At 33.1% G+C, this 25,130-nt stretch overlaps 1 protein-coding gene and 1 long non-coding RNA gene across 25 annotated transcripts in view; one reads left to right on the forward strand and one right to left on the reverse strand.

Moving 5' to 3' along the window:
- nfixa (nuclear factor I/Xa) overlaps window positions 1-25,130 on the forward strand; it is a 253,758-nt gene that overhangs the window by 1,935 nt on the left and 226,693 nt on the right. For 15 of the 23 annotated variants that reach the window (XR_012405493.1, XR_012405519.1, XR_012405553.1 and 12 more), the window contains exon 1: window positions 23,465-24,321. The exons of 7 other annotated variants lie outside the window; for them this stretch is intronic. Coding sequence is in view for 8 of the 16 variants with exons in the window: in XM_021477320.3 (XP_021332995.2) it covers window positions 24,319-24,321 (3 nt within the window). In the remaining 8 variants the exon portion in view is untranslated. Of the gene's footprint in view, window positions 1-23,282; window positions 24,322-25,130 lie in introns of those variants that run through there. One more of the 23 variants, NM_001366171.1, reaches the window with a different exon arrangement.
- On the reverse strand, window positions 12,938-24,202 carry LOC141375087 (uncharacterized). Of its 2 annotated transcripts, none has more exons than XR_012382252.1 (3): window positions 22,205-24,202; window positions 21,854-21,967; window positions 12,938-13,209 (listed from the first exon to the last, which is right to left on the reverse strand). It is a non-coding gene; the product is annotated as an uncharacterized lncRNA (long non-coding RNA). The 2 variants fall into 2 exon arrangements; XR_012382251.1 differs by lacking the exon at window positions 12,938-13,209 and adding an exon at window positions 16,550-16,885.

The following is a 25,130-nucleotide window of genomic DNA, read 5'->3' on the forward strand; positions in this document are numbered from 1 at the left end:
CAATAAAACTTTTAGAAATAGCATTTATAACTTTATTTACCATCAGGTTTTGATTACTTTCCTTACAGTAACATTTGTTTAAAAGTTCTCCATTTATTTACTGCTGAGGATACAGAGCTGACCTATATTTGTTATTATTAAATTATGATTATTGGATTATTAAATGTAATAAATTATAATAATTTTGTTGATAGGGCAAGTGAAAATCTTTTCCAACTGGGATGTCAAAAAAATCCATTTGCATTTAGCGCTGTATAAGTCAAAAATTTCCTTCATAATGGTCTTAAAAGGTCTTTCTTGAATCTAAAATGTAACTTGGTGGAACCTTCAGAAACCCTGAGTTTAAGTTTTTATATACTTTCCACATTAAATATTGATTTAAACAGCTTGACAGAAAATGGGAAACTAGAAAATGTTTGTGGATAGTGACTTATTTAAGTATTTATTTATTTATTTATTTGTTTATTTATGTGACACAGAAAACTTTATAAATGATCATGAAAATTAAGCTTTGTATCACTAGAATATAAAAATAAATAAATATATGAAATGAATTGCGTTTCAAAATGCATTATAAAATGTTTGAGGTTAATAAATTTAAGTAACACTTTATATATTTATTCATTCATTTATGTGACACCAAAAAACTTTATAAATGATCCTGAAAATTCAGCATTGCATCACAGACATATAAATAAATAAATAAAATGCATTATACGTTTCAAAATATATTATAATAGAAAATGTTTGTGGTTAATAATTTAGGTAACTGTTTATTTATTTATTTATTTATTTATTTATTTATGTGACACAGAAAACTTATTATAACTTGGATGCAAAAAACTGTTTAAGTTCTAATAATATTTCGCAACATTCTTGTATTTTCAATGAGCATAGCATGACTTCTTTCAGACACTTTTTGTAGTCTATGTGCATTTCAAAAAACATAAATGGTTAAATATCTTTTGTGTTTTTATATTTTCTTAATCTTTGCAGTCTAAGGCTTTGGAAAGGTCTAGAAGGGATACAGCTGCGGACACTCGCATCAATACAGCATAATTTTTGTGACACTACAACATTAAATTTTTTTTACATTATTGTGATAGTTGGGTATAGATGGTAATAAAATAAAATTTAATGGGTAATTTAATTAATAATATGAATGAGACTGATTATTATTACTGTTTTTGCATTACTTCGATGTTTGGATTTAGGGTTGGAGTAGGGGTAGATTTTAATAAAATACAATTATTGCATAACTTAATAAGTAATATAAATAATTCTCATTACAATTGTTTTAAGGGTAGATGTTAATACAAAAATAAATGGTAATTTAATAAATAACATAAATGATACTGAGTATAATTACTGTTTTTACATTACTTTGATGTTTGGGTTTAGGGTTAGAGTAGGGGAAGACGTTAATAAAATACAATTTAATTGGTAATTTAATAAATAATAAAAATTATTCTCATATAATTAATGTTTTAACATTACTGTGAAGGTTAGGTTTAGTATTGGGTGGGGGTAGACGTTAATAAAATAACATTTAATAGGTAATTTAATAAATAATATGAATAATACTCTGTATAATTACAGTTTTACATTACTGTGAGTGGTAGATTTGGTGTTTGGATGGGGGTAAACCATAATAAAATACAATTAATGCACCATTTAATAAATAATATAAATAGTTCTCCTATAATGACTGATTTTACATCACTCTGAGGGTTGAGTTCATGGTTTGGGTAGGGGTAGATGTTAATAAAAAAAAATTAATGGTTAATTTAATCAATAATATGAATAATACTAAGTATAATTACTGTTTTTACATTACTTTGATGTTTGGGTTTAGGGTTAGAGTAGGGAAAAACATTAATAAAATACAATTTAATGGGTAATTTAATAAATAATATAAATAATGCTTGTTATGATTACTGATTTTACATTACTGTGAGGTTTGGGTAGGATAGATGTTAATAAGATTTAATAGATATTATGAATAATAAATAATCCTAATAATTCTTATTAATATTTTACATTACTGTGATGTTTGGGTTTAGGGTTGGGTAGGGGTGGACATTAATAAAATCGGATGGGTAATTTAATAAATAATATAAATAATAGTCTGTATAATTATTGTTTTACATTACTGTGATGTTTGGGATAAAGGTTGGAGTAGTGGAAGGTGTTAATAAAATACAATTCATGCATAATTTATTAATTAATATAAATAATTCTTGTTATAATGACTATTTTTATATTACTGTGATGGTTGGGTAGGGGCAGACATAAATCAAATACAATTTAACTTATAATTTAATAACATGAATAATACTCTGTATAAATACTGTTTTACATTAGCAGTAGTGTTTGATAAACCATAATAAAATACAATTCATGCACAGTTTAAATAATGAATAATATTGAGTATTATTACTGTTTTTACATTACTTTGATGTTTAGGGTTGGAGTAGGGGAAGACATTAAAAAATACAATTAATGCATAATTTAATGATATAATAATATAAATAGTTCTCATTATAATTAATGCTTTAACATTACTGTGAATATTAGGTTTAGTGTTGGGTGGGGGTAGACGTTAATCAAATAACATTTAATGGGTAATTAAATCAATAATATGAATAATACTAAGTATAATTACTGTTTTTACATTACTTTGATGTTTGGGTTTAGGGTTAGAGTAGGGAAAAACATTAATAAAATACAATTTAATGGGTAATTTAATAAATAATATAAATAATGCTTGTTATGATTACTGATTTTACATTACTGTGAGGTTTGGGTAGGATAGATGTTAATAAGATTTAATAGATATTATGAATAATAAATAATCCAAATAATTCTTATTAATATTTTACATTACTGTGATGTTTGGGTTTAGGGTTGGATAGGGGTGGACATTAATAAAATCGGATGGGTAATTTAATAAATAATATGAATAATAGTCTGTATAATTATTGTTTTACATTACTTTGATGTTTGGGATAAGGTTTGGAGTAGTGGAAGGTGTTAATAAAATACAATTCATGCATAATTTATTAATTAATATAAATAATTCTTGTTATAATGACTACTTTTATATTACTGTGATGGTTGGGTAGGGGCAGACATAAATCAAATACAATTTAACTTATAATTTAATAACATGAATAATACTCTGTATAAATACTGTTTTACATTAGCAGTAGTGTTTGATAAACCATAATAAAATACAATTCATGCACAGTTTAAATAATGAATAATATTGAGTATTATTACTGTTTTTACATTACTTTGATGTTTAGGGTTGGAGTAGGGGAAGACATTAAAAAATACAATTAATGCATAATTTAATGATATAATAATATAAATAGTACTCATTATAATTAATGCTTTAACATTACTGTGAAGATTAGGTTTAGTGTTGGGTGGGGGTAGACGTTAATCAAATAACATTTAATGGGTAATTAAATCAATAATATGAATAATAATTACTGTTTTGCATTATTTTGATGGCTAGGTTTAGGGTTTTGTTATGGGTAGACCAAATACAATGAGTAATTTCATAAAAAATATAAATAATTATTGTTAACTTCCGGCCGCAGCTGTATCCCTTCTAGCTATAGCCGTTTGATCGCCTATGTGAAAGCAACTCCATTACCACTGTGTTGGCTAAATTTGGTGTGAATTTACATTTATGTTCTTGGCAGACACTTTCTTACCAAAACTATGCCGAAGGAAGTGCATTTGTTGTGGTGGGATGATAGCTGGGGGAGCAATTTGAACCGTAAGACAAAACCACAGCATGCTAACAGGAATGTAACTTCGACACGACTGTAGCGAAGCACAGGAAATAAATGAAGTGTGATGGTTTGTTGGTAGGATTAAACTTTATATATATGTGTGTGTGTGTGTGTGTGTGTGTGTGTGTGTGTGTGTGTGTCTCTGTCTCTCTCTTTCTGGTTGCCTGTGGTTGTAGCTTTCCATATAGCCTGAAGTAATATGGGCCTGGTGCCCGATCTCAGCTCTCTGAGTTTGTGTGTGTGTGTGTGTCCGTCGAGGCAGATTAGACCAGGAACTGCTGCCACAAAAGCGCCCTGTCTAGTGCTCTTTAATTCCTCTAAATTAGCACCTCGCGCCAGGCACTTTACACACACACACACACACACACACACACATACACACATACACAGAAGCAGTGCCATACTTTTAACTGCCTTGATAATCACAGCGTCAACTAATAGTCTTGCTCTCACACTTTTCTTGCCTCTCACACTTTTTTTCACTAACTCTTGGCGTCAGAGGAGAGTTTTTTCGTCCTGTGAGATGCGGCTCCCTCAGTTAGCCGCTAATGTGAAGCTGATAGCGCCGTACGCTCTAATGCCCTTTAATTCACTTACCAGTGCTGAACTAACACAATACCTTTGTAGCCACAATGAGCCAAAGTCTCAAATCCTTTTAACCCATACATTGTGTTGTGTGTCGATAAAATGCAATCTGGCCCGCAGCTGAAACGCGTCCTGCTGCAGGTGGATTGGGAAGCAGTGCAGAGGCTGGTTTGGCGAATCTGTTTGTTTACATTAATACTTTAAGACCATAGATGGGGTTACTTTATTCTATCCATCCCTCCATCCATCCCTCCATCTATCCATCCATCCATCCATCTATCTATCTATCTATCTATCTATCTATCTATCTATCTATCTATCTATCTATCTATCTATCTATCTATCTATCTATCTATCTATCTATCTATCTATCTATCTATCTATCTATCTATCTATCTATCTATCTATCTTTTGTTCTATTTCTTGTTCTATCTATCTGTCTGTTTCTGTCGATCCATCCATCCATCCATCCATCCATCATTAAAACAGACAATGGCCATTTTAACAATGCCAAACAGAGAAAATTTTTAATAATTTATAAATAATCATATTAAATAAATAAATAAATAAATAAATAGATGAAAGAATTAGGAAAAATAATCATAATATTAATGAATTAGTAAATAATCTAAATAGAATATAAATTTATATACTAATAATTATGAATTTGAATTGAATTACAAAAATAAACAGAAAATTAGTAAATTAAATAAAATAAATAAATAAATTCTGTTATACTCAGTCGCCATGAATATTTAATTATACAGGATTTCAGGAGGTCGGGTTCTCAGCAATATTTTCCACATTATACACTCCGCCTGGAAACAAGTCTGACTGGATAAAAAAACAAAAAGAACCAACAACGATGTTTACTATATGTCCTACTAATTTCCTTTTATGTTCTGCTGACAGAGTATTGTAAACTTTTAAAGGTGTTCGTGAATGAATGATGCATGGTTGTTGTTTTTATTTTGAGGACGATTACACACCCCTAAACATGAAGTGGCACAAAATGAAAGGTGATTGGTTGGCTAACCTGTCGGTCAAATAGCATAGTGGGCGGTCCTTGACTATTCAAAGTGGTCAAAGTTCCCAGACCTTCAGCCGCTAGTCTGAGGTCTGGCTACGCGAGACTATACTGTAGCTTTTTCCCCGACATTCTTCAGAATATCTTCTTTTGAGCCATTTTTAAATGTTGAGCTTCACAAAACTCAAGTAAAATAGATGGTAGCAATTTGTTATTAATAATTGCGGATTGTAACATTGTTGGTTTCCCAGTTCGGACTGGAAGAGCATCCGCTGCATAAAACATATGCCAAAATAGTTGGTGGTTCATTCCGCTGTGGCGACCCCTGATAAATATGGGACTATGCTGAAGGAAAATGAATGTATCTTGTTTCTTGTGAGGGGTAGGAGGATAGAAAATACGTTTGTACGGTATAAAAAGCATTACTTCTATGGCAAGTCCCCATAAATATAGCTGTGTGTGTGTGAGTGTGAGAGAGAGAGAGAGAGTGTGTGTGAAGCGGGCCACATGTAGAGATCTATTCACTAATCCCCACTGTCCTCTGCATCTGCACACACACACTCTGTGTGCTATCTGGGGCAGCAGAAGGTCTGGGCATGAGTTTTGCACTGTTGGCATCACAGCCTGGGCACTGGCACTCATGAGACTGAGAGAGAGCTGGGTGCACAGTGTGTGTGTGTGTGTGTCTCAGTATACTAATGAATTAAGTAAAATATAAAGAAAACCTATAGATAAACTAAACCCTACAGCACTGTTTAGAACACAAGTGAATGAGAATAGAAAGTAAGACATTGATGAGGAGGAGTAATTGATTGGCTGGTTGAGGGACGCTAATAAAACAGCACTCGTTTGTGTCACAGTTGTAGTGATTTTGGTAATCTCTCGCTGTCTGAGAGGGCAGATGCCCAGGTCATCCCGCAACAGCTGGCTCTCCATGTGCTGTGACCAAGTGTTGGAGAGTCTGTCTCTCTGCGTGTGTGTGTGTGTGTGTGTGTGTGTGTGGTTTCGGCAAGTCATCATAAATATTCATTGTCTCAGTGAAATTTTATTGCCAAATGATTCCCACTAATGCCAAAGAATTAACTCTTCGTCACTTTTGTCCTCATGCTCGCTCTGTCTCTCTCTCTGTGGCCCTTTTTGTCTTTCTATTCGAACAAAGCTTTTTTTTCTGCATGCTTATAAAAGATTCACGATACGAACATTTATTTATGCGTGCCCTTTAAAATCGAAGAAGGGATATTTTAATGCACATATTTTTCATTTATTCCTGTAAGTGTTTCTTTGTGATTGTTTTTATGTTCATTTATGCTTATATTTTACTAGATGAAAGAAGTAAAGAAGGATAAGTTTATATACTTTCCACCCTACGCTTCTTAGACTGCAAAAAGTGATTTTTTTGGTCTTGTTTCTAGTCCAAATATCTGTTTTAAAGGAAAAACTCATTTAATTTTGGCATATTATTTCTTAAAACAAGACAATATTTTTTGCTTGTCTAGAAAGTGCTTCTTGATTTTTAAGTTTTTATTTTTTATATTTCGACTAGAAACTGGACAAAAATAGTTTGAAAAGCATTTTTACAAGTTTAAGTAGATTGAACATAAAACAATTGAGTTGTTCCCTCCCAGAAAAAATGTAAGAACCAATTTATGTATGTTTTGATATGCATGCATATGTTTTTTATGTGCACATTTTTCATTTGTTCCTGTAAGTGTTTTTTTTATTGTTTATTTGTTCATTTATGCTTGTATTTTACTAGATAAAAGAAGGATATGTTTATACTTTCCACCCTACGCTTCTTAGACTGCAAAAAGTGAATTTTTTTTTTTGTCTTGATTCTAGTCCAAATATCTGTTTTAAGGGAAGAACTCTTTAAATTTGGCTTTTTTTTTTGCTTGTCTAGAAAAAATACTTCTTGATTTAAGAATTTTTTTTTTTTTTTTTGATATTTGGACTAGAAACTGGACAAAAATAGTTTAAAAAGCATTTTTAGCAGTGTAACTTTTCTTTATACACTGCTTTAGAATAATGATGATTATTGTGAAAAGCACTATACAAATAATCTTGAATATAGATATAAATTTATTTATATGGTTAATGTCTCAACTAATAATAAATGCAAAATCAACATCATTTAAAGCAGTGAATAAACAAAAGAACAGCAATAACAATGTTAAAGTGTAAAACAAATAGACATACAGACGTTTCACACCACAAAATATTGTCTTATTGCAGATTTTTTTCCCACATTTTCTAACATAATACACAATTGCTTCATTGTTTTTACAAATTTAAGTGGATTAAACATAAAACATTTAAGTTGCCCCCCCCCCCAAAAAAAATGTAAGAATAAATTTATGTATGTTTTCATATGCATGTATGTTTTATTATGCATATTTTCCATTTATTCCTGTAAGTGTTACTTTGATTATTTATTAATAGATTCATAATAAAATAAGTAAAGCTGTTAAAGAAAATGTCTTCATATCATATCCTTCAAATTGATTAAGTTAACTAATAAATTACATTAAGTGGATTAAACATGAAACATTTAAGTTGTCCCAAAAAAGCTCATTGTTGTTTCAGCTAACTTTAAATAGGTAATTTAAACAAATTGCATTTTTTTTTATCGAAAGGAGGACATAAATATTAATTTATTTACATGGTTATGCACAGTAAAAATTGATAACTTGAAGCGAGTAAACAATTCCGTTAAAAGCAACAAGTTGACTTTACAAAAATAATGCAAGTAAACCCATTGTAGCTTGGAACTGTTAAGTTGACTTAATTTTACAATTGCAAATTAAAACTAACACATTTTTACAGTGTCAGACTATTTTAGCACATCTGTTTTCAAATAATTATCATAATTATCACAAAATTACACATTTAGTGCTTCATTAAGCCTTTATTGAATTTAAAAGACACACTATATATATATATATATAATATATATATATATATATATATATTAGGCGAGGCAGTGGCGCAGTAGGTAGTGCTGTCGCCTCACAGCAAGAAGGTCGCTGGTTCGAACCTCGGCTAAGTTAGCGTTTCTGTGTGGAGTCTACATGTTCTCCCTGCCTTTGCGTGGGTTTCCTCCGAGTGCTCTGGTTTCCACCACAGTCCAAAGACATGCGGTACAGGTGAATTGGGTAGCCTAAATTGTCCGTAGTGTATGTGTGTGTGTATGTTTCCCAGAGATGGGTTGCGGCATACATATAATAAAGGTTGAATTGGAAAAAAGTGATTGGTTTACTTTTATTTTTAAAACGCGAGTACAATTTGTTTGAGCAGTTCCAAGTTACAATGGGTTTACTTAGATTTGTAAAGTCAACTTGTTGCTTTTAAGGCAATTGGTTTACTCACTTTAACGAATCACTTTATACAGTGTGATCTTAACTAATAATAATGTACATTTGATAAAAATATTAATATTTGCTAAGAGGAAATTGCAGACTTAAAGGGACCGTTCGCCCAAAATTGAAAGCTTTGTCATCATTTACTCATCCTTTTACTTGTATCTAACCTTTATGAGTTTCTTTCATTCTGAAGAAAGCAGGAAATCTGTAACCATTGACTTGTAGTATTTGTCTTTTCTATGGAAGTCAGTGGTTACAGGTTTCCAGCATTCTTCAAAATATCTTCTTTTGTTTTCAGCAGAGGAAGAAGAAACTAAAATGTTTGGAAACACTTGAAGGTGAGTAAATGTTCGTTTTGGGGTGAAAAAAATGCCTTTAACATCATTTTAAGACAGTAAATCCATATTTAAATATTAAAAGTGCAAAAACAAAAATACAAATACAGAAGCTTTACACATAAAAAATATAAACCGTTTCATTGGAAATTTTTAGAGTGGGCTTTTAAGGTAGTTTACCATTTTTAATACACACTTTAAATTTAATGCTTTATAATTTAGTCTACAATCTTCTATTCTTCCACTTTGTCATTGTGCTTGAATTACAGCCATGTATATCCTTAAACCTAAAGTTGATTCAGTACATTAAATACTCGACTCTTCGAACATATCTAAAGATTTTTTCCTTTGCTGTAAGAATCCCTAAAGTAAAATCAGACAGAAATGGCAGCCAGGATGGAGTCATAACTTCCGATCAATACAGCTATACGAGTCCTTCAGAAATCAAGTCTGATCAATACGAGTCACTTAATCAGAGGCAGATGGAAAGCTGAAAAGAAAAGCAGCCGAAGCTCACGAAATAGAGATGAGTAAGGTAGTAAGAACTCAGGAGAAGACAAACCAAAAGTCTCAACCTGTTAAAGACAGATGGGGAGAGAGAACAGAAGGGAAAAACAAAATGAAAGACATGAAGGCCAGTGAAGAGAGACCAGTGAGAGAATAAAACATACGCAGACTTCATTATTAAACAGAGCATCGTCCAAAAATGAGAAGAAAGAAATGTTTAGCCTCCCAGTCAGGAGTCGCAAACTCAACAAAACTTTGCTCTAAAATGTGTGATTATTAAATTATTGTGCTGTTGTTCAAAGCTGCAGTCAGCCAAGAGTAAAACAGCGCTGTTCACACTGTATGCCCTTGAATTAAATCTGAATAATGCTTGATGATGTGCCACTGGAATATAGCAGTTGAAAAGAACAAGGGAAAAACAATTTCTATGGCAAATACTTTTTGTTTGCTTTTAAAGGAAGTTGTTTTATTCGCCTGGGACTTTTAAAAAGAGTTGGATATATATATTAGAATTAGAATTATTAATCCCCCTTTGAATTTTTTTCTTTTTAAAATATTTCCAGAGCAAGGAAATTTTCACAGTATGTGTGATTATATTTTTTTCTTCTGGAGAGTCTTATTTGTTTTATTTCGGATAGAATAAAAGCTGTTTTTATTTATTTATTTTTTATCACCAGACAAAAACATTAGCCCCCTTAAGCTAATTTTTTTTCGACTGTCTACAGAACAAACCATCATTATACAATAACTTGCCTAATTACCCTAATCTGCCTAGTAAACCTAGTTAAGCCTTTAAATGTCACTTTAAGCTGTATAGAAGTGTCTTGAAAAATATCTAGTCAAATATTATTTACTGTCATCATGACAAAGATAAAATAAATCAGTTATTAGAGATGAGTTTTTAAAACTATTATGCTTAGAAATGTGCTGAAACAATCTTCCCAGAACAGAACAGAAATTGGGGGAAAAAAATAAACAGGGGCGCTTAATTCAGGGGGGCTAATAATTTTAAGCAACTGTTTCTGCTGTTCTGACGTCAGCTGCAGATGTGAATGAATGGCAGAAGAAAGTAGTTCCTCATACAAAAAGGGTTTTTAGACTTTCCGTGTTTGATTTTCTTTTTTAAATACACGATTATTCCGTCAAACTGTTATATAAACACAGTATCTCACTTGTAGCAGTGTATATCGTCTCTGGTGGGGAAACTGAGCCACTCGGCCTGCAGCCTTGAGCCAACGTATGCCTTCCACCAGTGCCGATATACAGCCATATCACACTGCTACTCGTGGGATATTGCTCATATATATGTTCATATATGGCCACATAAAATGATGTCTATATATTATGTTGATCTTATTTTGATCTATATATACGTAGATATGACCAAATACGAAACATGTCATATATGTAATTTGCTTTTATTTCTATATATCAGATTTCTACATGGGCTGCCCTGATCAATTCCTTCATGTTGTCTCAACACAAATCAATTAAGTTAACTTAATTGTTTTTACAAATTTAAGTGGATTGAACAATAAAACAATTAAGATATCCCTCAAAAAAACAAAAGAACTTTGTTTATTCAGCTCATTTTAAATAGTTTGAACAACCAGCAAAACTTATTTTCCTAGTGTCTTTCCAGAGCGTCTCTGATCACTGCAAATCTGACCCCCAGATAACACACACATGCACACACCGCAGCATTGTTATCATCCCACATCCAGCGATCCTCTTTCACACGCCAATGACCCCCCAGAATCTGCCCGAATGCCCTCAGGCTGCGCTCTGAAAGACCCCAGAGAGCCAAAGTCAACGCCCCGGACCGACCGAAACGGTGGCGCCCACCCAGGAGTCCGACCTCTCGCCTCGCAGGAGCGTCCAGAAGCGAAAACAATGAGGACCAGCATTGTCATCAAACAACTGGCTTGCAGATCAACCCCAAAACCTGCAGGAGGCAAGAAATTTCACAGCCGCTGGAGAAGCTCTCAAAGTCCGCTCTGGTGGCACACAAATGGGTTTTGCGTTTGGCTGGTGGCTGTAAGCAAAGGGACAGGAGCGAGTCTGAAGAACAGCCAGGCGTATGCAGTGACCCCGAGCGCGTATCGGGCCAAACGCCACGGGCAGCTGATAAGGTCACTTTGCGCTGATCCAGTGCATGATTTGGCTTTTAGGGAACGTCCTTTGTGTTGGGTTACTTGTGGAGATGCTGGTCCTGGTTTACAAATCACAGACAGGCCTCGGGATAAGACTGAACTTTAGCACAAATCCAGTGAAGAGTTGCAGGAGGTGCACCTGGTCTTCAGCTGGTCCAAGAGAAGCGGCTTTGTTGGCCAATCAACATCCCTTGACCAAAAGCCTAGTAGGGTTTCCTATTGGACTTTTAGATTATTGCTAGAAATAATCTTTGTGGCCAGAAAAAAGTTTTGCTAATTAAGATGCATTTGTGTCTCCAAAATCAATCTTGAAGCTTTGATTGAATGGTTGTATGACTTTAACCTCAAAGTAAAGGGATAGCTCACCCCAAAATGAAACTCTTACTCTTATATTTTAATCTCTTGAAGACAAAAAAAGATATTTAAAAAAATGTTTTGACCATTAATTTCCACAGTATTTGTTTTTCCTGCTATGGAAGTCAGTGGTTACAGATTTTCAGCATTCTTCAAAATATCTTTTTTTTGTGGTAAATGCAAGAATGAAACTCATAAAGGTTTAAAACCACTTGAGAGAGTAAATAGTGAGTACATTTTTATATTAGTGGCAACAATATTTTTAGGTTTCAGACAATATATTATTAATAGAATGACGTTTTTGTCATTCATTGTTTATAGTCATTGTGTAAATAATAAGGGTGTACAACAGAAGTGTTTTATCGGATTTTAAAAAGATAGTTCACCCCAAAGTGACAATTCTATTATTAATTACTCGCCCTCAGACCTTTGTTCATCTTCAAAACACAAAATATTTGAGATGAAATCAGAGAGCACTCTCATCCTCCGTACGTTCAAACGTTCAAAGTCCTGATAAGAAGCCAAAAACTATGTCAAAATATTCAACGCTATCTCACGGCAATTCATAACTATTTGATTTAGTGGCTAATTCGTATGAATTCATACAATCTAATTCATACAATTTAGTACGATTTGCTCATCACCAAATGACGGTTATGGTTAGGTGCCACGCCTCCTTTTGAAAATCATACATTTGGAATAAGCCATTAACTGACAAAACGTAAAATACTTGCGTTTCCTTGTGAGATCAGGCTGAAATTCCTGAGGAGGTTTGACGGAGGGTCGACTTAAGCACCCACATTTTTTTTTTAATGACTTTTATTTGACTTTGTTTTCTCTTCCGCAACAGGTTGTGTGTTTACTATATTGAATAATTAACATAAGAGTCAGCAGCTGAAGTGTCATAGTGTTCCTGTTGCTTCATGTGATTACAGTTGAACCACTGAAGTCATATGTACTGCTTTGGCGATGTTGTTAGTTCTTCTTTTTGGACCATCTCAGCACCCTCGTTACCTGATCATAGAGCTCTCGGATTTCATCTGAAATATCTTCATTTGTGTTCAGAAGATGAGCGAAGGTCTTCTGGGTTTAGAACAAACAGAGTAATAAAGAGTAGTGTGTTTGTTTGAATATGAGAGTGTATGGGTGTTTCCCAATACTGGGTTACGGCTAGAAGGGCATGCGTTGTGCAAATCTATGCTGGAATAGTTGGCTGCTGTGGAGACCCCTGTTAAATAAGGAACTAAGCTGAAGGAAAATGAATGAGTAATAAATCGCAGAATATTCCTTTTTTGGTGAACGATCCCTTTAAAATGTTAAAATATCTTTAAATTTGGGTTAACCAGAGAGATTATTTTTTTTTAAATGCTAATTTCCATGTTCTACGAAAATCCAGCATCCTGCCAGCATTGTAGAGCTTTACATGCCAAACTTTAGACCCGAAATGTGCAGTTAAAGGTTAAATGAGTGCACTATGTGGCCATGGTTTTACTATTTAATAGCAAAAACTATGCAACGAGGGGATTATTTCACTGTTTGCTCACTGGAACATGAACACTGCAATGGAAACTCTGACCTGAAATTTCAGAATGACACAAATTGAAACACTATTTTCAGACTGAGGCTTCTCGTTGAAGCGTGTTTTGGAAAATCTCCCCTGTGGTAAAAAGCAGGCCGTGTTGGGAAACAGACCCGCTAAAGATTGTTTGAATAAATGAAAGGCTTTGGAGGAAAATCTCGTAAGCCTTTTAACAGTAATAGGATGAGATTTGAGTACAAATTTCCATTATTAAAAAAAACAAGCCCATTAATCGGGAGGCTTTGTAAATTATTGTTTGATGGGCAAATGAATCCAGTAAGGCTTTTTCCTCCTGAATTACTTTCTGCATCATATTCCATCTAATAGAGGAAAAGTCTTGCTGTGTTTTGTGGTTTGCGTTTGACGAAACAACAGCCGCCATGTTGGTGCACGTTGAGGCTCGGGTCACGTACGTCCAAACCACTTTGCTTCAGACTGTTGTAGAGCAGGGTTCTGCATAAAGATAGGTTATCCGTATTGAAGTGCCCTCGCTGTGGTCTGTGGCTTTGCCAGCGTCTGTGGGCTGCCGGGCAAATCTACAGCTATCAGACCACGGGGCCCGCGGTGGTTAACTGGAGATAAACGAAGCGCTCACCACACCCCTCACTAAAATTACCACACACACAGACTCAAACGGCTGCCTGTCACCTGAGGTGATGGTGCTTTGTGTAGACAGTCAAGCGAAGGCAAAACCAAAGTGTAATCCTTTTCTCCTACGGTTTGTTTTGCCTTCAGGACAACTTTTTAGAATGTATTAATATTAGGATGTGGCTGCAATCCATTGTATTAAATGCATTAAAGCATAAATCAGTCCCTCCAGTATTTTGTAGGAACATTTATGTATTTGCGGCCTATATTTTCTCAACTCATGGCATTATTTGCTTCAGTTCTTGTACATGGTACAAAGTTTATGGGTAACACTTTCGAAAAACGATCCATCAGCTAATGTATTTTTTAACATTTTTACAATTTACTGCATTATTAAAATCTAAAGTTGAGCTTGTTAACATTAGTTGATGCACAGTGAGTAAAAGTGAACTAACATTGTTTAACTTAAATAACATTAATAACTTTAACCACAATGTAAAATGCGGTAAGTTAAGTTAACGTAGACTCAAGAAAACCGATTACGGTAAATCATATATGTTTTGAAATGAGTATGTTTTACATTATTTGTGTTGATACTGTCAAACATTTAGAGTAGTTTGGACCTTTATTTTAAGTCAATTCAACTTAAGTTAACTACATTTTTAAATAAAAATTTGAGTTAAAAAAAGTTTTTCATTATTTTTCTCATAGAAGATTGAACTTGAGAAAAATAAAAAAAATATTAAAAAAATAAAACAAAAATATTTGTTGTCTTAACTTTGTTAAATATTTTTAAGTCAATTCAACTTAAGTCAACTACATTTAAGTTTTGCAAAGTTTTAACTTTCATATTTTTATGTCAGTTTGATGTATGTTGAGATGAGTAGAAAATTTTAATTTGATTTAACTACAACAATTAAAGCAACAAGAATTTTTAGTGTGTAAATACACACTTTTTTTGTCTCATGAAAAATAAGACTAGAATTAAAACATTTTTTTAAAAAAGACATTCAAGACACATTATGTTGCTTTGATTTAATTTTTAATAGGTTAATTTAATTGAAGACTACATTAAGTTAAACAAATGTGGTTGACTTCAGTTGAATTAACCTATCAAAATAAACAAATCAACATAAAAATATTTGTTGTCCTGAATTTCTTAAAATTAAAAATAAAGTTCTAACTTAAGTCCAATCTTTTATGAGATTGAAAAAAAATTATTTAAGTTGGCTTAACTTTAATTAAATCAAATAATTTTTTCTAGTAATTTCAACCTGTTTCAATCAATATATATATTTTTTTGGGCATGGTAAGTTTATTCATCAGGGGTCCCCACAGCACAATGAACCAACTTACATCAATCAAACGCTCTAAAATTATTAAGGAAACAAGAATTATTTTTAGCGTGTGAAAATACACACTTTTTTGATCTCATGAAACTGGACAAAAAGTCAAGACAACATTTTATGCTGCTTTTTAATATATTTCAATAGGTTATTCAACTGAAGTTTCAACTATATTTTTTTAAGTTATACAAAGTTTAAATCAATATTTTAATCAGTTTGATTTATGTAAGTTGAGATGACTAGAAAAGTTCATCTGATTCAACTCAAATTCAAGGCAACAAGATTTTTTGTTACACTGAAGATACACACTTTTTCCTGTCTCATTGGCCTTTTGGAAACATTGGATTTGAGTTTGAAAAAAAATCTAAAAGAAAAATTATGACAAAATATCAAGACATATTTTTATGTTGCTTTAATTCAAATCGATTTAACTTGTCGACTACATTTTTTAAGTTATATACAGTTTAACTTTAAAAAAAAATAAAAGTAAATTATATTCATCTAAAAAAAATTAAAGCAACAATAATTTTTTATAGTGTGTAAAATGCACCTTTATCTTTCTTTTTTCAATCTCCTGAAACCTAACTTGAGTTAAAAAAAAAATCAAAAACACTGATAAAATCTGCTTTAAAGTTGTCTGCATCAGTGTTTCTCAAACACGTCGCTGGAGGACCACCAACACTGCATATTTTTGATGTCTCCTTTGTCTGTCTAAATTGTTACAGGCCTTTCAGTCTGTGTAATGAGCAGATGATCTGAATCAGGTGTGTTTGGTTAAGGAGACATGGGAAATATGCAGAGCCGGTGGTCCTTCAGGAACGTGGTTGAGAAACACTGGTCTTCGTGATGCGCTTCTCAATGCATATTACTAAATTTACAAAATGTTTTCATGGAACTTGATCTTTACATAAAATGGGAATAATTTATGGCATAAAAGATAAAAATTATCATTTTGACCAATACAATTATTGCCAAAATATACCCAGGCAGGATGGTTTTATGCTCCAGGGGTCACATATAGTTTCCATTTCACACAATACCTGCGTAATGGGGATGTCCTGCAGTGAATTATAATCTAATTTGAGCCAGGGCTGTCTTAAATCTCAAAACGTCCTCTTTTTAGATGAGAAAATGTTAAGAGCACCAGTCGATGCCAAGACTTGCATTCTTGCCACTTTGTTGCTTGGGAGTAACTGTGTTTTCCTTGGGTTTTCTGGCTCTCTTTCTCTCTTGTCGGCTTCCATTCCTCCTCAAAGTGAACAGCAGAAGTAACCGTTACAGAATACCAAGAAAAGAAGCAGAGGGGAGGAAAAAAAAGAGAGAGAGAGAGAATGTTTTGTAATTCAAAACTGCACTTAGAGAGCCAGATTAAAACAAGAGCGGAGACTCGTATATGGCAGTTTTCCTGTATCTCTCTTTCTCTCAAGATTAAAAAAGTGGTTGCACATCGGCAGCCAGCAGATGAAGTCAAGCAAGACACTTTTTGGTTTGCAGGTCTTTGCTTTCTTTGTGACCAAATTCTGTGTTTTTACTTCCTGCAGGTTTCATCAGATCAAATGTAAGACTTTTGAAGACCCTTTTAAGACTTTTTAACATTTTTTTTCCCCTTGTGTCCCGATGTTATCATAAGAAATGATGTTTAGTTGTCTTTCCTGCATATGCAATTAATTGGGGAATTTTCTAAAAATTTAAATATACAAAAAATAGAGTTTTACTGTGATGTATTGGATGGATGTCGGCCCGATTGGGTAGCTTTTTGAGTTTTTACTTTCTGCAGATTTCAATAAGTCAAATTTAAGAATTTTTAAAACCCTTTTAAGACTTATACGTGGTTAAACACTAAGATTTATTTTCATAATGTCCTGGTATTATCATGAGGAATCATATTTAATTGTCTTTTCCTGAATATGCAATTTAATTGGGAATTTGCTGGCAACCTTAAATATTAAAAATAAGGTTTTACTGTGATGCATTGTTGGTGATTGGATGGATGTCGGCCTGTTTGGGTAGCTTTTTGTGTTTTTACTTTCTGCAGGTTTCATTAAGTCAAATTTAGCACTTTTGAAGACCCTTATAAGACTTGTACGCATTTAAACACCAAGATTTTTTCCTAATGTCCCAGTATTATCATGAGAAATCATTTGTGGTTGTCTTTCCCTATTAAGCATTTTAATGAGGAATATGCTGACAACTTAAACATTAAAAATAAGGTTTTACTGTGATGCATTGTTGGTGATTGGATGGATGTCGACTTGATTGGGTAGCTTTTTTTGTTTTTACTTTCTGCATGTTTCATTAAGTCAAATTTAGGACTTTTGAAGACCCTTTTAAGACTTGTACGTGGCTAAACACCAAGATTTTCTTTTCTAATGTCCCGGTATTATCATGAGAAATCATATTTAATCGTCTTTCCCTGCAATTAATTAAGGGATTACAAGTATTTGGAGAAACTTGGCAATGTTTTTAATAATAATACCAACAACAAACAAACAAAAACAAAAAAGTATAGGGCTGCATGATATTGGAAATTTTGACAATGCAGTATTTTTTTCCCTTTGCAATATGCAGTGCTCATTATAATTAAGTGCACTACAATTTATGGATTCAGGTTAGTTTATTGCAGATAAAAAAATTGTGTGTATTAGTAGTAGGCATGGGATGATAACTGTTTTTAAGGTATACCGTTTCTACTGCCAAAATTGTCTGCTGTACTGTTCCTACAATATATGTAAGATTTTTTTTCTCTGTTTTTTTTAAGACAACAGTATCTCCAGCAGAGAAGATGTTCAAAGATATTGTTTTAAATAGTAAAGAAATCAGTGAGACTAATAAAGACTGCTGAAGTCAATAATTCATTTGAATTCATTAGGCTGACATGTTTACTGCTCCAAAATATTCTAAAAGCTCCCAGAATAAAATATATTGTGTTCAATGGTGAAAATGTTTTTTGTTTTTTACCCACACATTTAAAAACACATATTTTAGAGCAGTTATCACAATACCGTGATATTTTTATCAAAGATTATCATAATGTCAGAATCTTACTCTGGCCTATGCCTAATTAGTAGATTATTATTATTATTATTATTATTATTATTATTATTATTGTTATTAATATTATGTAATAATTGTTAATCCATTCAACTTTCCTCTCTTTAAGAAAACCAGCACTCATCTATAATTCATCATTATTATTTGTAATGTTTTCATCATGCTCTCTAAATTAAGGTTAAATAAGGCCTGAAGTTTCACTATTTTTATCAACAATTTGCTTGCAAATATGTCCAACACACTGAAAAACATAATGCAAAAGTGATGATAATTTTTCAAATAATTGTCAATTATGTCAAATAATTGTCAAAATAATAATGCAATCTATAACTGAATGTGAAAGAGGCCAGTTATTTTAAAAAGCAATACTTTTTAAAGTTTATTACATTCAGAAATAAAGGTACAGGAGCTGTCACTGGGGCAGTTTTTAAAAGATACATATTTGTACCCAAAGAATCCACATTGGTACCTCAAAGAGGCATATTAGTACCCAAATGTACCTAAAAAGTACCTTTAAGGTACAAATTTGAACCCTTCAGGTACAAATTTGTACCTTTTGAAAAGGCCCCAGTGACAGCTCCTATACCATTATTTCTAAGAGTGTATAGATTATTAACAGAGTAGTGTCATTTTTGTAAATATTTTCACAATTTAGGAAACCAATATTGTAATATTATTTTAATATTAATGTTTTCATAATATTGTCTGATATTATATTGAACTCAAAGGCCATAAGTGTCTCTCTATTTTTTACTGTTAAAATAATGATTAGGTTGTTCAATAAGATCATAACAATTGTAACAATTAAAAAGCTAACGAAATGTGTAAACGAAAGCTTTTATTAGCCTTCCACTTTAAAAAGCTATAAATTAATCAAATTTTTAAACCGTGTAATTAATTACGCAGTTTGGCCTGTTAATATTATATTTGAGGTTTAATTTTTTGTATCTACAGAATTATTTATTGTACTATAGCCATTGACTTAATTGTTTGCGGTGATAACCTTCAATATTCATATGGTATTAATAGAATTGAATGATTTAGCTGTATTATATTAGCATTATTAAATATAACGACACGATGATTGTGTATAATGGAAACCCCTAATGCTTGTAACATCGTCACTGTTTTTACAGTAAAGTCATAGTAACCTATGCTGTCATAATTCAGCGCGGTGTTGTGAAAATTCCTCGCATCTGAGCGCAGCTAAAATTTCCAGTGACCCATTTGAATAAAAACGCCTCACAGTCCGCTGCAGGTCGGGTTTCTGCACCGAGAGTTTATTACAGCTGCTGTCTTGTCTTCTGCCAGGTATTAAAACAGCGTGGTTCAGCCGGTGCTGCACTGCGGTCATATTAAGAGGCGCTGCGGTGAACAGAGACTCTCATTAACTTGCAGCGGGATTTCAGTGATGCTGAACCCGCGTCGCTCGCACTTTCTCCTGCGCTGTGCAAACGCAATTACCGGAGAGCCCGGTTCTCTCCAAAATCGACCTGGAACGCATTATTCCATCGTTAAAACTCGAGTTTACTGTTGGCTCTAATTGTCCCGTGTGAAAATAGAGCCAACGGGGATGATTTCTCAGAGAAGTTGCAGTGTTTTCAGCTCCGCTGCAATAAACGCACGTCGTGCATTTAACAGAATTGCATTATAAGATTATAAACGCACCTTTTGAGGATCAAAACTGGGCTTGAATTGTCTTTTCGGTGGCTGTTTGCAATTGCAGATTTATGTGTTCATAATATAGGTGCCATAAATATGGGTAAATCCTTTATAGGGCGTAAAAACCCCGAATAGTTAAAAAGCGGCACAATAATAGCTGCTGAAAATATTTTCGATGAGTTTATCCTAATAAAGTAAGCTATAATAAACAATGATCCTTGAATTATCTGTTATATTGCACTTTGTCTTATTATTATTATTAAGATGTTTTTGTTGAGTATTAATTTAAGTAATCAATCGAGTCACAAGTGATAATTTGTATTATTTTTAGTATTATTATTGACATTTAGTATAATTTTTTTAGTAAAATTCATTAGGCTATACTTTAAGTCTATTGGATTTATTCAGCTGATTAAATTGTTCTGTATATAATAATAATAATAATAATAATTATTATTATTATTATTATTATTAATTGAAATACACTGAATTAATGTATCATTTGGATCATCAAATGTCAAATCAGAATTTTTTTATGTGTGAAATTGCTTTACTGAATGGAAATGTATTAGAATTTTAGGCTATTAGCTGCACTGGACAATATAAGCTGATTTTATCTGAATATTGAATTAGTAAAAATCATAAGATTTATTTTGTTATTCGATATTTTCTTTTTAGTTTCGTTAAATCTATGTCTAAATGAAACTACTCTATAAAATGCAATCCATACCCGCATATTTTGTGTTCGTTAAAACATTAAATAAATGGCACTAGGGTTAAATATTTAAATCAGTTCTGTTCAAAAACAAAGCACAAAACAAAATGGTACATTATTTTTTATAAGTTATTTTTTGTTAGTAATGCATTGTTAGTGTTAAAATTAATACGTTTTTTTTCCTTTTCACAAAAAGAGAGCAGTTGTAAGATGGATAAAATTACAAAACCATAGAGTTAAATTATACGTTTTACTTTAATCATTTCGTTTAAAAAGATAAATATATAAACGATGGGGTATGGCTTTATATTAATTTATATAGGGATAAATTTTGTTTTACTGTTCATATTATTTTTTTCATTCAATATAACAGGAACAAATAATAAAAAGATCTATTATTTCATTTTTTAGTTAATTATTATTAAACATCATTGTAATTATATATTGATTTTTATTCTCATTTAGTCTTCCTCATGTTTTTATAAAGACTACACCTTATAATAATAATAATAATAATAATAATAAAGACTAAGTGAATTATCTCAGAAAATTCTAAATTTGCATGAGCATCATTCATTAAATTATTTGTAATAAACATTAAAAAGCGTACAGTACTTCCAATGTATTATAAGCTATATTAACAACAACTCTGAATACAATCTCAAATAAACTGCTTGGCTTATTATTTAATTTTTGAGTGAAGATTTATGGTAAGCCTACTAAATTTTTAGCCCATTTATTAAATAAATAATAAATTAAACTATTTAGAAATCCAGAGTTTTATACCTTATACATATTTTGTAAATTAAAGAAGAACTGCACCATGTGGCTCATATCATTCCCGTTCATGTATCCCCTTAAGAAATCTGGCCGAGGAAACATCAGAGCAGAACACTTTTCCTGGAAAATATGGGTTGTGAAATTAATCTTCCGAATAAACTATATCTATCAGAAGTTATTTAAATCACAATTTATGTCCTGCATACACGAATCTTGATCAGCACAAATCAAGGAAAATCGAAGGCTATCACATTTATAATGAGACTACTTTGCACCATCAGGGCTGAAGTTATAAAAGCCCAAATATAAACATGCTATGCAACTCTTGTTAATTCAAATAAATAAGTGATGCTGCACCTGTTGGACGGTTTCCCATCGGAAGGTTATGATGATGCACTTTCTTGTATTATTAATGGGCTGTTGCTGCTCTTTTGTGGCTTTTTAGAAGTAACACAATCTGAAGGATGGCACGAGACACCGGCACTCAGCGGGACACCGGCTGTACGGGATACCTCATGGCACTGCCTATTCACGTGTAGTACTAGCCATGCTAGCAAGAACTGAAACTGTGTCTTAAGTTGACTACTAAAATTAAGAAGTTTAGATGCAAAAACCAAAATGCCATTTGATGCTTTCTTCTACAATTATCATTTTTCGCAGACTCCTGGGTGTAGGCTCAGTGATTTTAGTTTTATAGTGGCAAACATGTTCTCTTCTTTGCCTTTAAGTAAAATAACTGAACATAAACCCATGAGGCTGAAAAAGATGCTTATTTTAGGAGAAAAATTCAGACGGGATTTAGAGGTTTTTGCATCTGAACTTTTCACACTATAAACAATTATATGATCAATTAGCCCTGACAGCACATGTTTTTAGGTAATTGTAGCTTATTAAACTTAAGATTAAGTTAATCATGTTCTAACTTAATTTTATAAGTAAGCTGTTTTAAGTCCGTATAACATAATATAAGTTTAATGGACTCATAAGGTTTATTTGATTCAGCTTAAAAATTTAAGGCAAACTGAATTTTTTACAGAGTAGAGTTTTAACATTTTACCCGCCAAATTGGAAATATGTCCAGATAGAATTATTCGTCACTCATTCCAAGCAACGTTCGAATTTTCGAAAAAGTTCTTAGAACTATTTTATAATAAATAGCTTAAACCTATAGCCATCAAATCTAGATGGTAACCATCAACAGCTGCTGGATATTTTTAAATGTAGCTGACATAATACCCTACATTCTCATTATTTTTGACGTTATCAAACATAAATCGCAAAAATCGTGTTTTGTTTAAACGTCTTGTAATAAATAATCGAGTCAAACAACTGCGCTAGGGGCGCCAAAAGACAATTTGGACCGCGCGAACCGAACTTCAGCAAATTGCGTCCAGATATTACAAACAGAAACTCTTCTTAAAATGTCGACCCCCCCCCTGAATCTCACTGAACAATCAGTGCGCCGATCACCAGACAGGCGAGCTCGAACTCTTGGTTATTTCTGTGCGTTCGCACTTTTGCTCGTGCTCTATTTCAGTTGTTTTTTTCCACCCTGTATGTGTGTGTGTGTACAGTCTGTCTTGGTGTTCAGTAATCCGCGCCGTCCATGATTTTCCCACAGCCCTTACTAATGCCCCAAAGCTGCAGCTGCCACACCGGCCGGCCTCGGAGCGCCACACGCTGCCAGTTGCTACATTGATCAATAATTTACCAGTTCGACGCCTCCCCGACCCGCTTACCCCGGGTCGACCGAGGCGATAAGCGATATTTACTCACGCGGAGGGGACGTTTACTCATCCCGTGCCTTTTAAACGCAGCGTCAGTATAAGCTTTTAGCCAACAAGCAAGATCCCTCCGGTGCTTCTACGGATTAGACTGTCGCAATGTGCACTGCCCGTGTTAGTGACTGACTGACTTGACTGCGACGGCATTTGAGGACGCCTCTCGCGTTCGTCTGTCCGGTAACAGCGGGGGTCCCGTTATGGTGCGGACAGTCGGTGGATCGAAAAAGGGAGATGCAGTCAAGACGAACAGGAACTGACTTGAGGACATAAAGACGAGGAAAATCACTCACTGTCGCGCAGAACATCTTCAGGCGAGCAGTACACCGGAGAATTTTTACCGAGCTTGTGAATTTCCCCGGTCGGCGCTGACAGCGGGGCTCGGTCTCTCGGTTGATGACAGCGGGAGAAACACTATTTTGTTGACGGAACAGTTCGGGTTATACGAGCAGTGGTCGATAATCCATCGTTCCGGAGAAAGCTGTACTCTTTTCTTTTCTGTTTAACGTTTTTTTATTCAGACGGAAGAAACTCTGGGAAACAGCCCGACTTGTTGAGTTCTTTTTTCGCTTCCGGTATCACCGAAGAAACCGACTGGTGCGCCCGCTCCCTCTCCTCTTTTTTTGGACGCTGAAGGTTTTAAAGAAAAATGGGTCTTTGAGGAGAGCTGGCAAATTCCCCTGAACTACAATGGTACGTGCTATGAGAATCAATATCTTTCCCACTGTTTTCAGAAATCTTCGCCAACACATTTCAGATGTCTAAGGAGAGTTGTTTAGAAATAAAAAAAAGCACAACTCATCGCTGAGGGATAAAAGTATAACCTATTTTCCAAATCTTAGCAGCTAATATCAATAAAGCAGAGAATATCTGTTATAAAAATGCGTGTAGCTATTTGGATAAAGCATCAATAGCACTATATTTTGTATAGCACGTGTAAAAAGCAATTACTTAAAGTGAGTAAACACATTGCCTTAGAAGAGACAAGTTGATTTTACTTAAATGTAAAGTATTTCTCTTGCAACTTAACTCATGTAACTTATTTTTTATATTTACGCACAGCTCATTTATCTATAATAATATATAGGCAGTGCTTACTCAATTTTCAAAAGTAAAGTTAACTCACTTTTTACAGTGTAATAATTATTATTATTATCATTATTATTACAACTACTACACTTATATCCCGGTTACCTTAAATTTTTAGGCTAAATCAAATTAACTTTATGAGTCCATTGAACTTATATTATGTTTAACTGACCTTAAAACAGCTTACTTAACTTATAAAATTAAGTTAGAACATAATTATCTTAGTTTAATGAGTTACAATGACCTAAAAACAGTCTTTCAGGACTATTGATCATATAGTTTTTTTCAGTATAGGCAACATCCACAAATATAAAAAATGAGTAATAAGCTAAGATGAGCATATAGTTATATATAATCATATAATCTGTCAGTCTTTAAAAGTCTACATTCAATAATGCAGCAGGTCATTTGTT

This window comes from Danio rerio, chromosome 1 (genome assembly GCF_049306965.1).
Source record: "Danio rerio strain Tuebingen ecotype United States chromosome 1, GRCz12tu, whole genome shotgun sequence".
In the NCBI taxonomy this organism is placed as follows: Eukaryota; Metazoa; Chordata; class Actinopteri; order Cypriniformes; family Danionidae; genus Danio; species Danio rerio.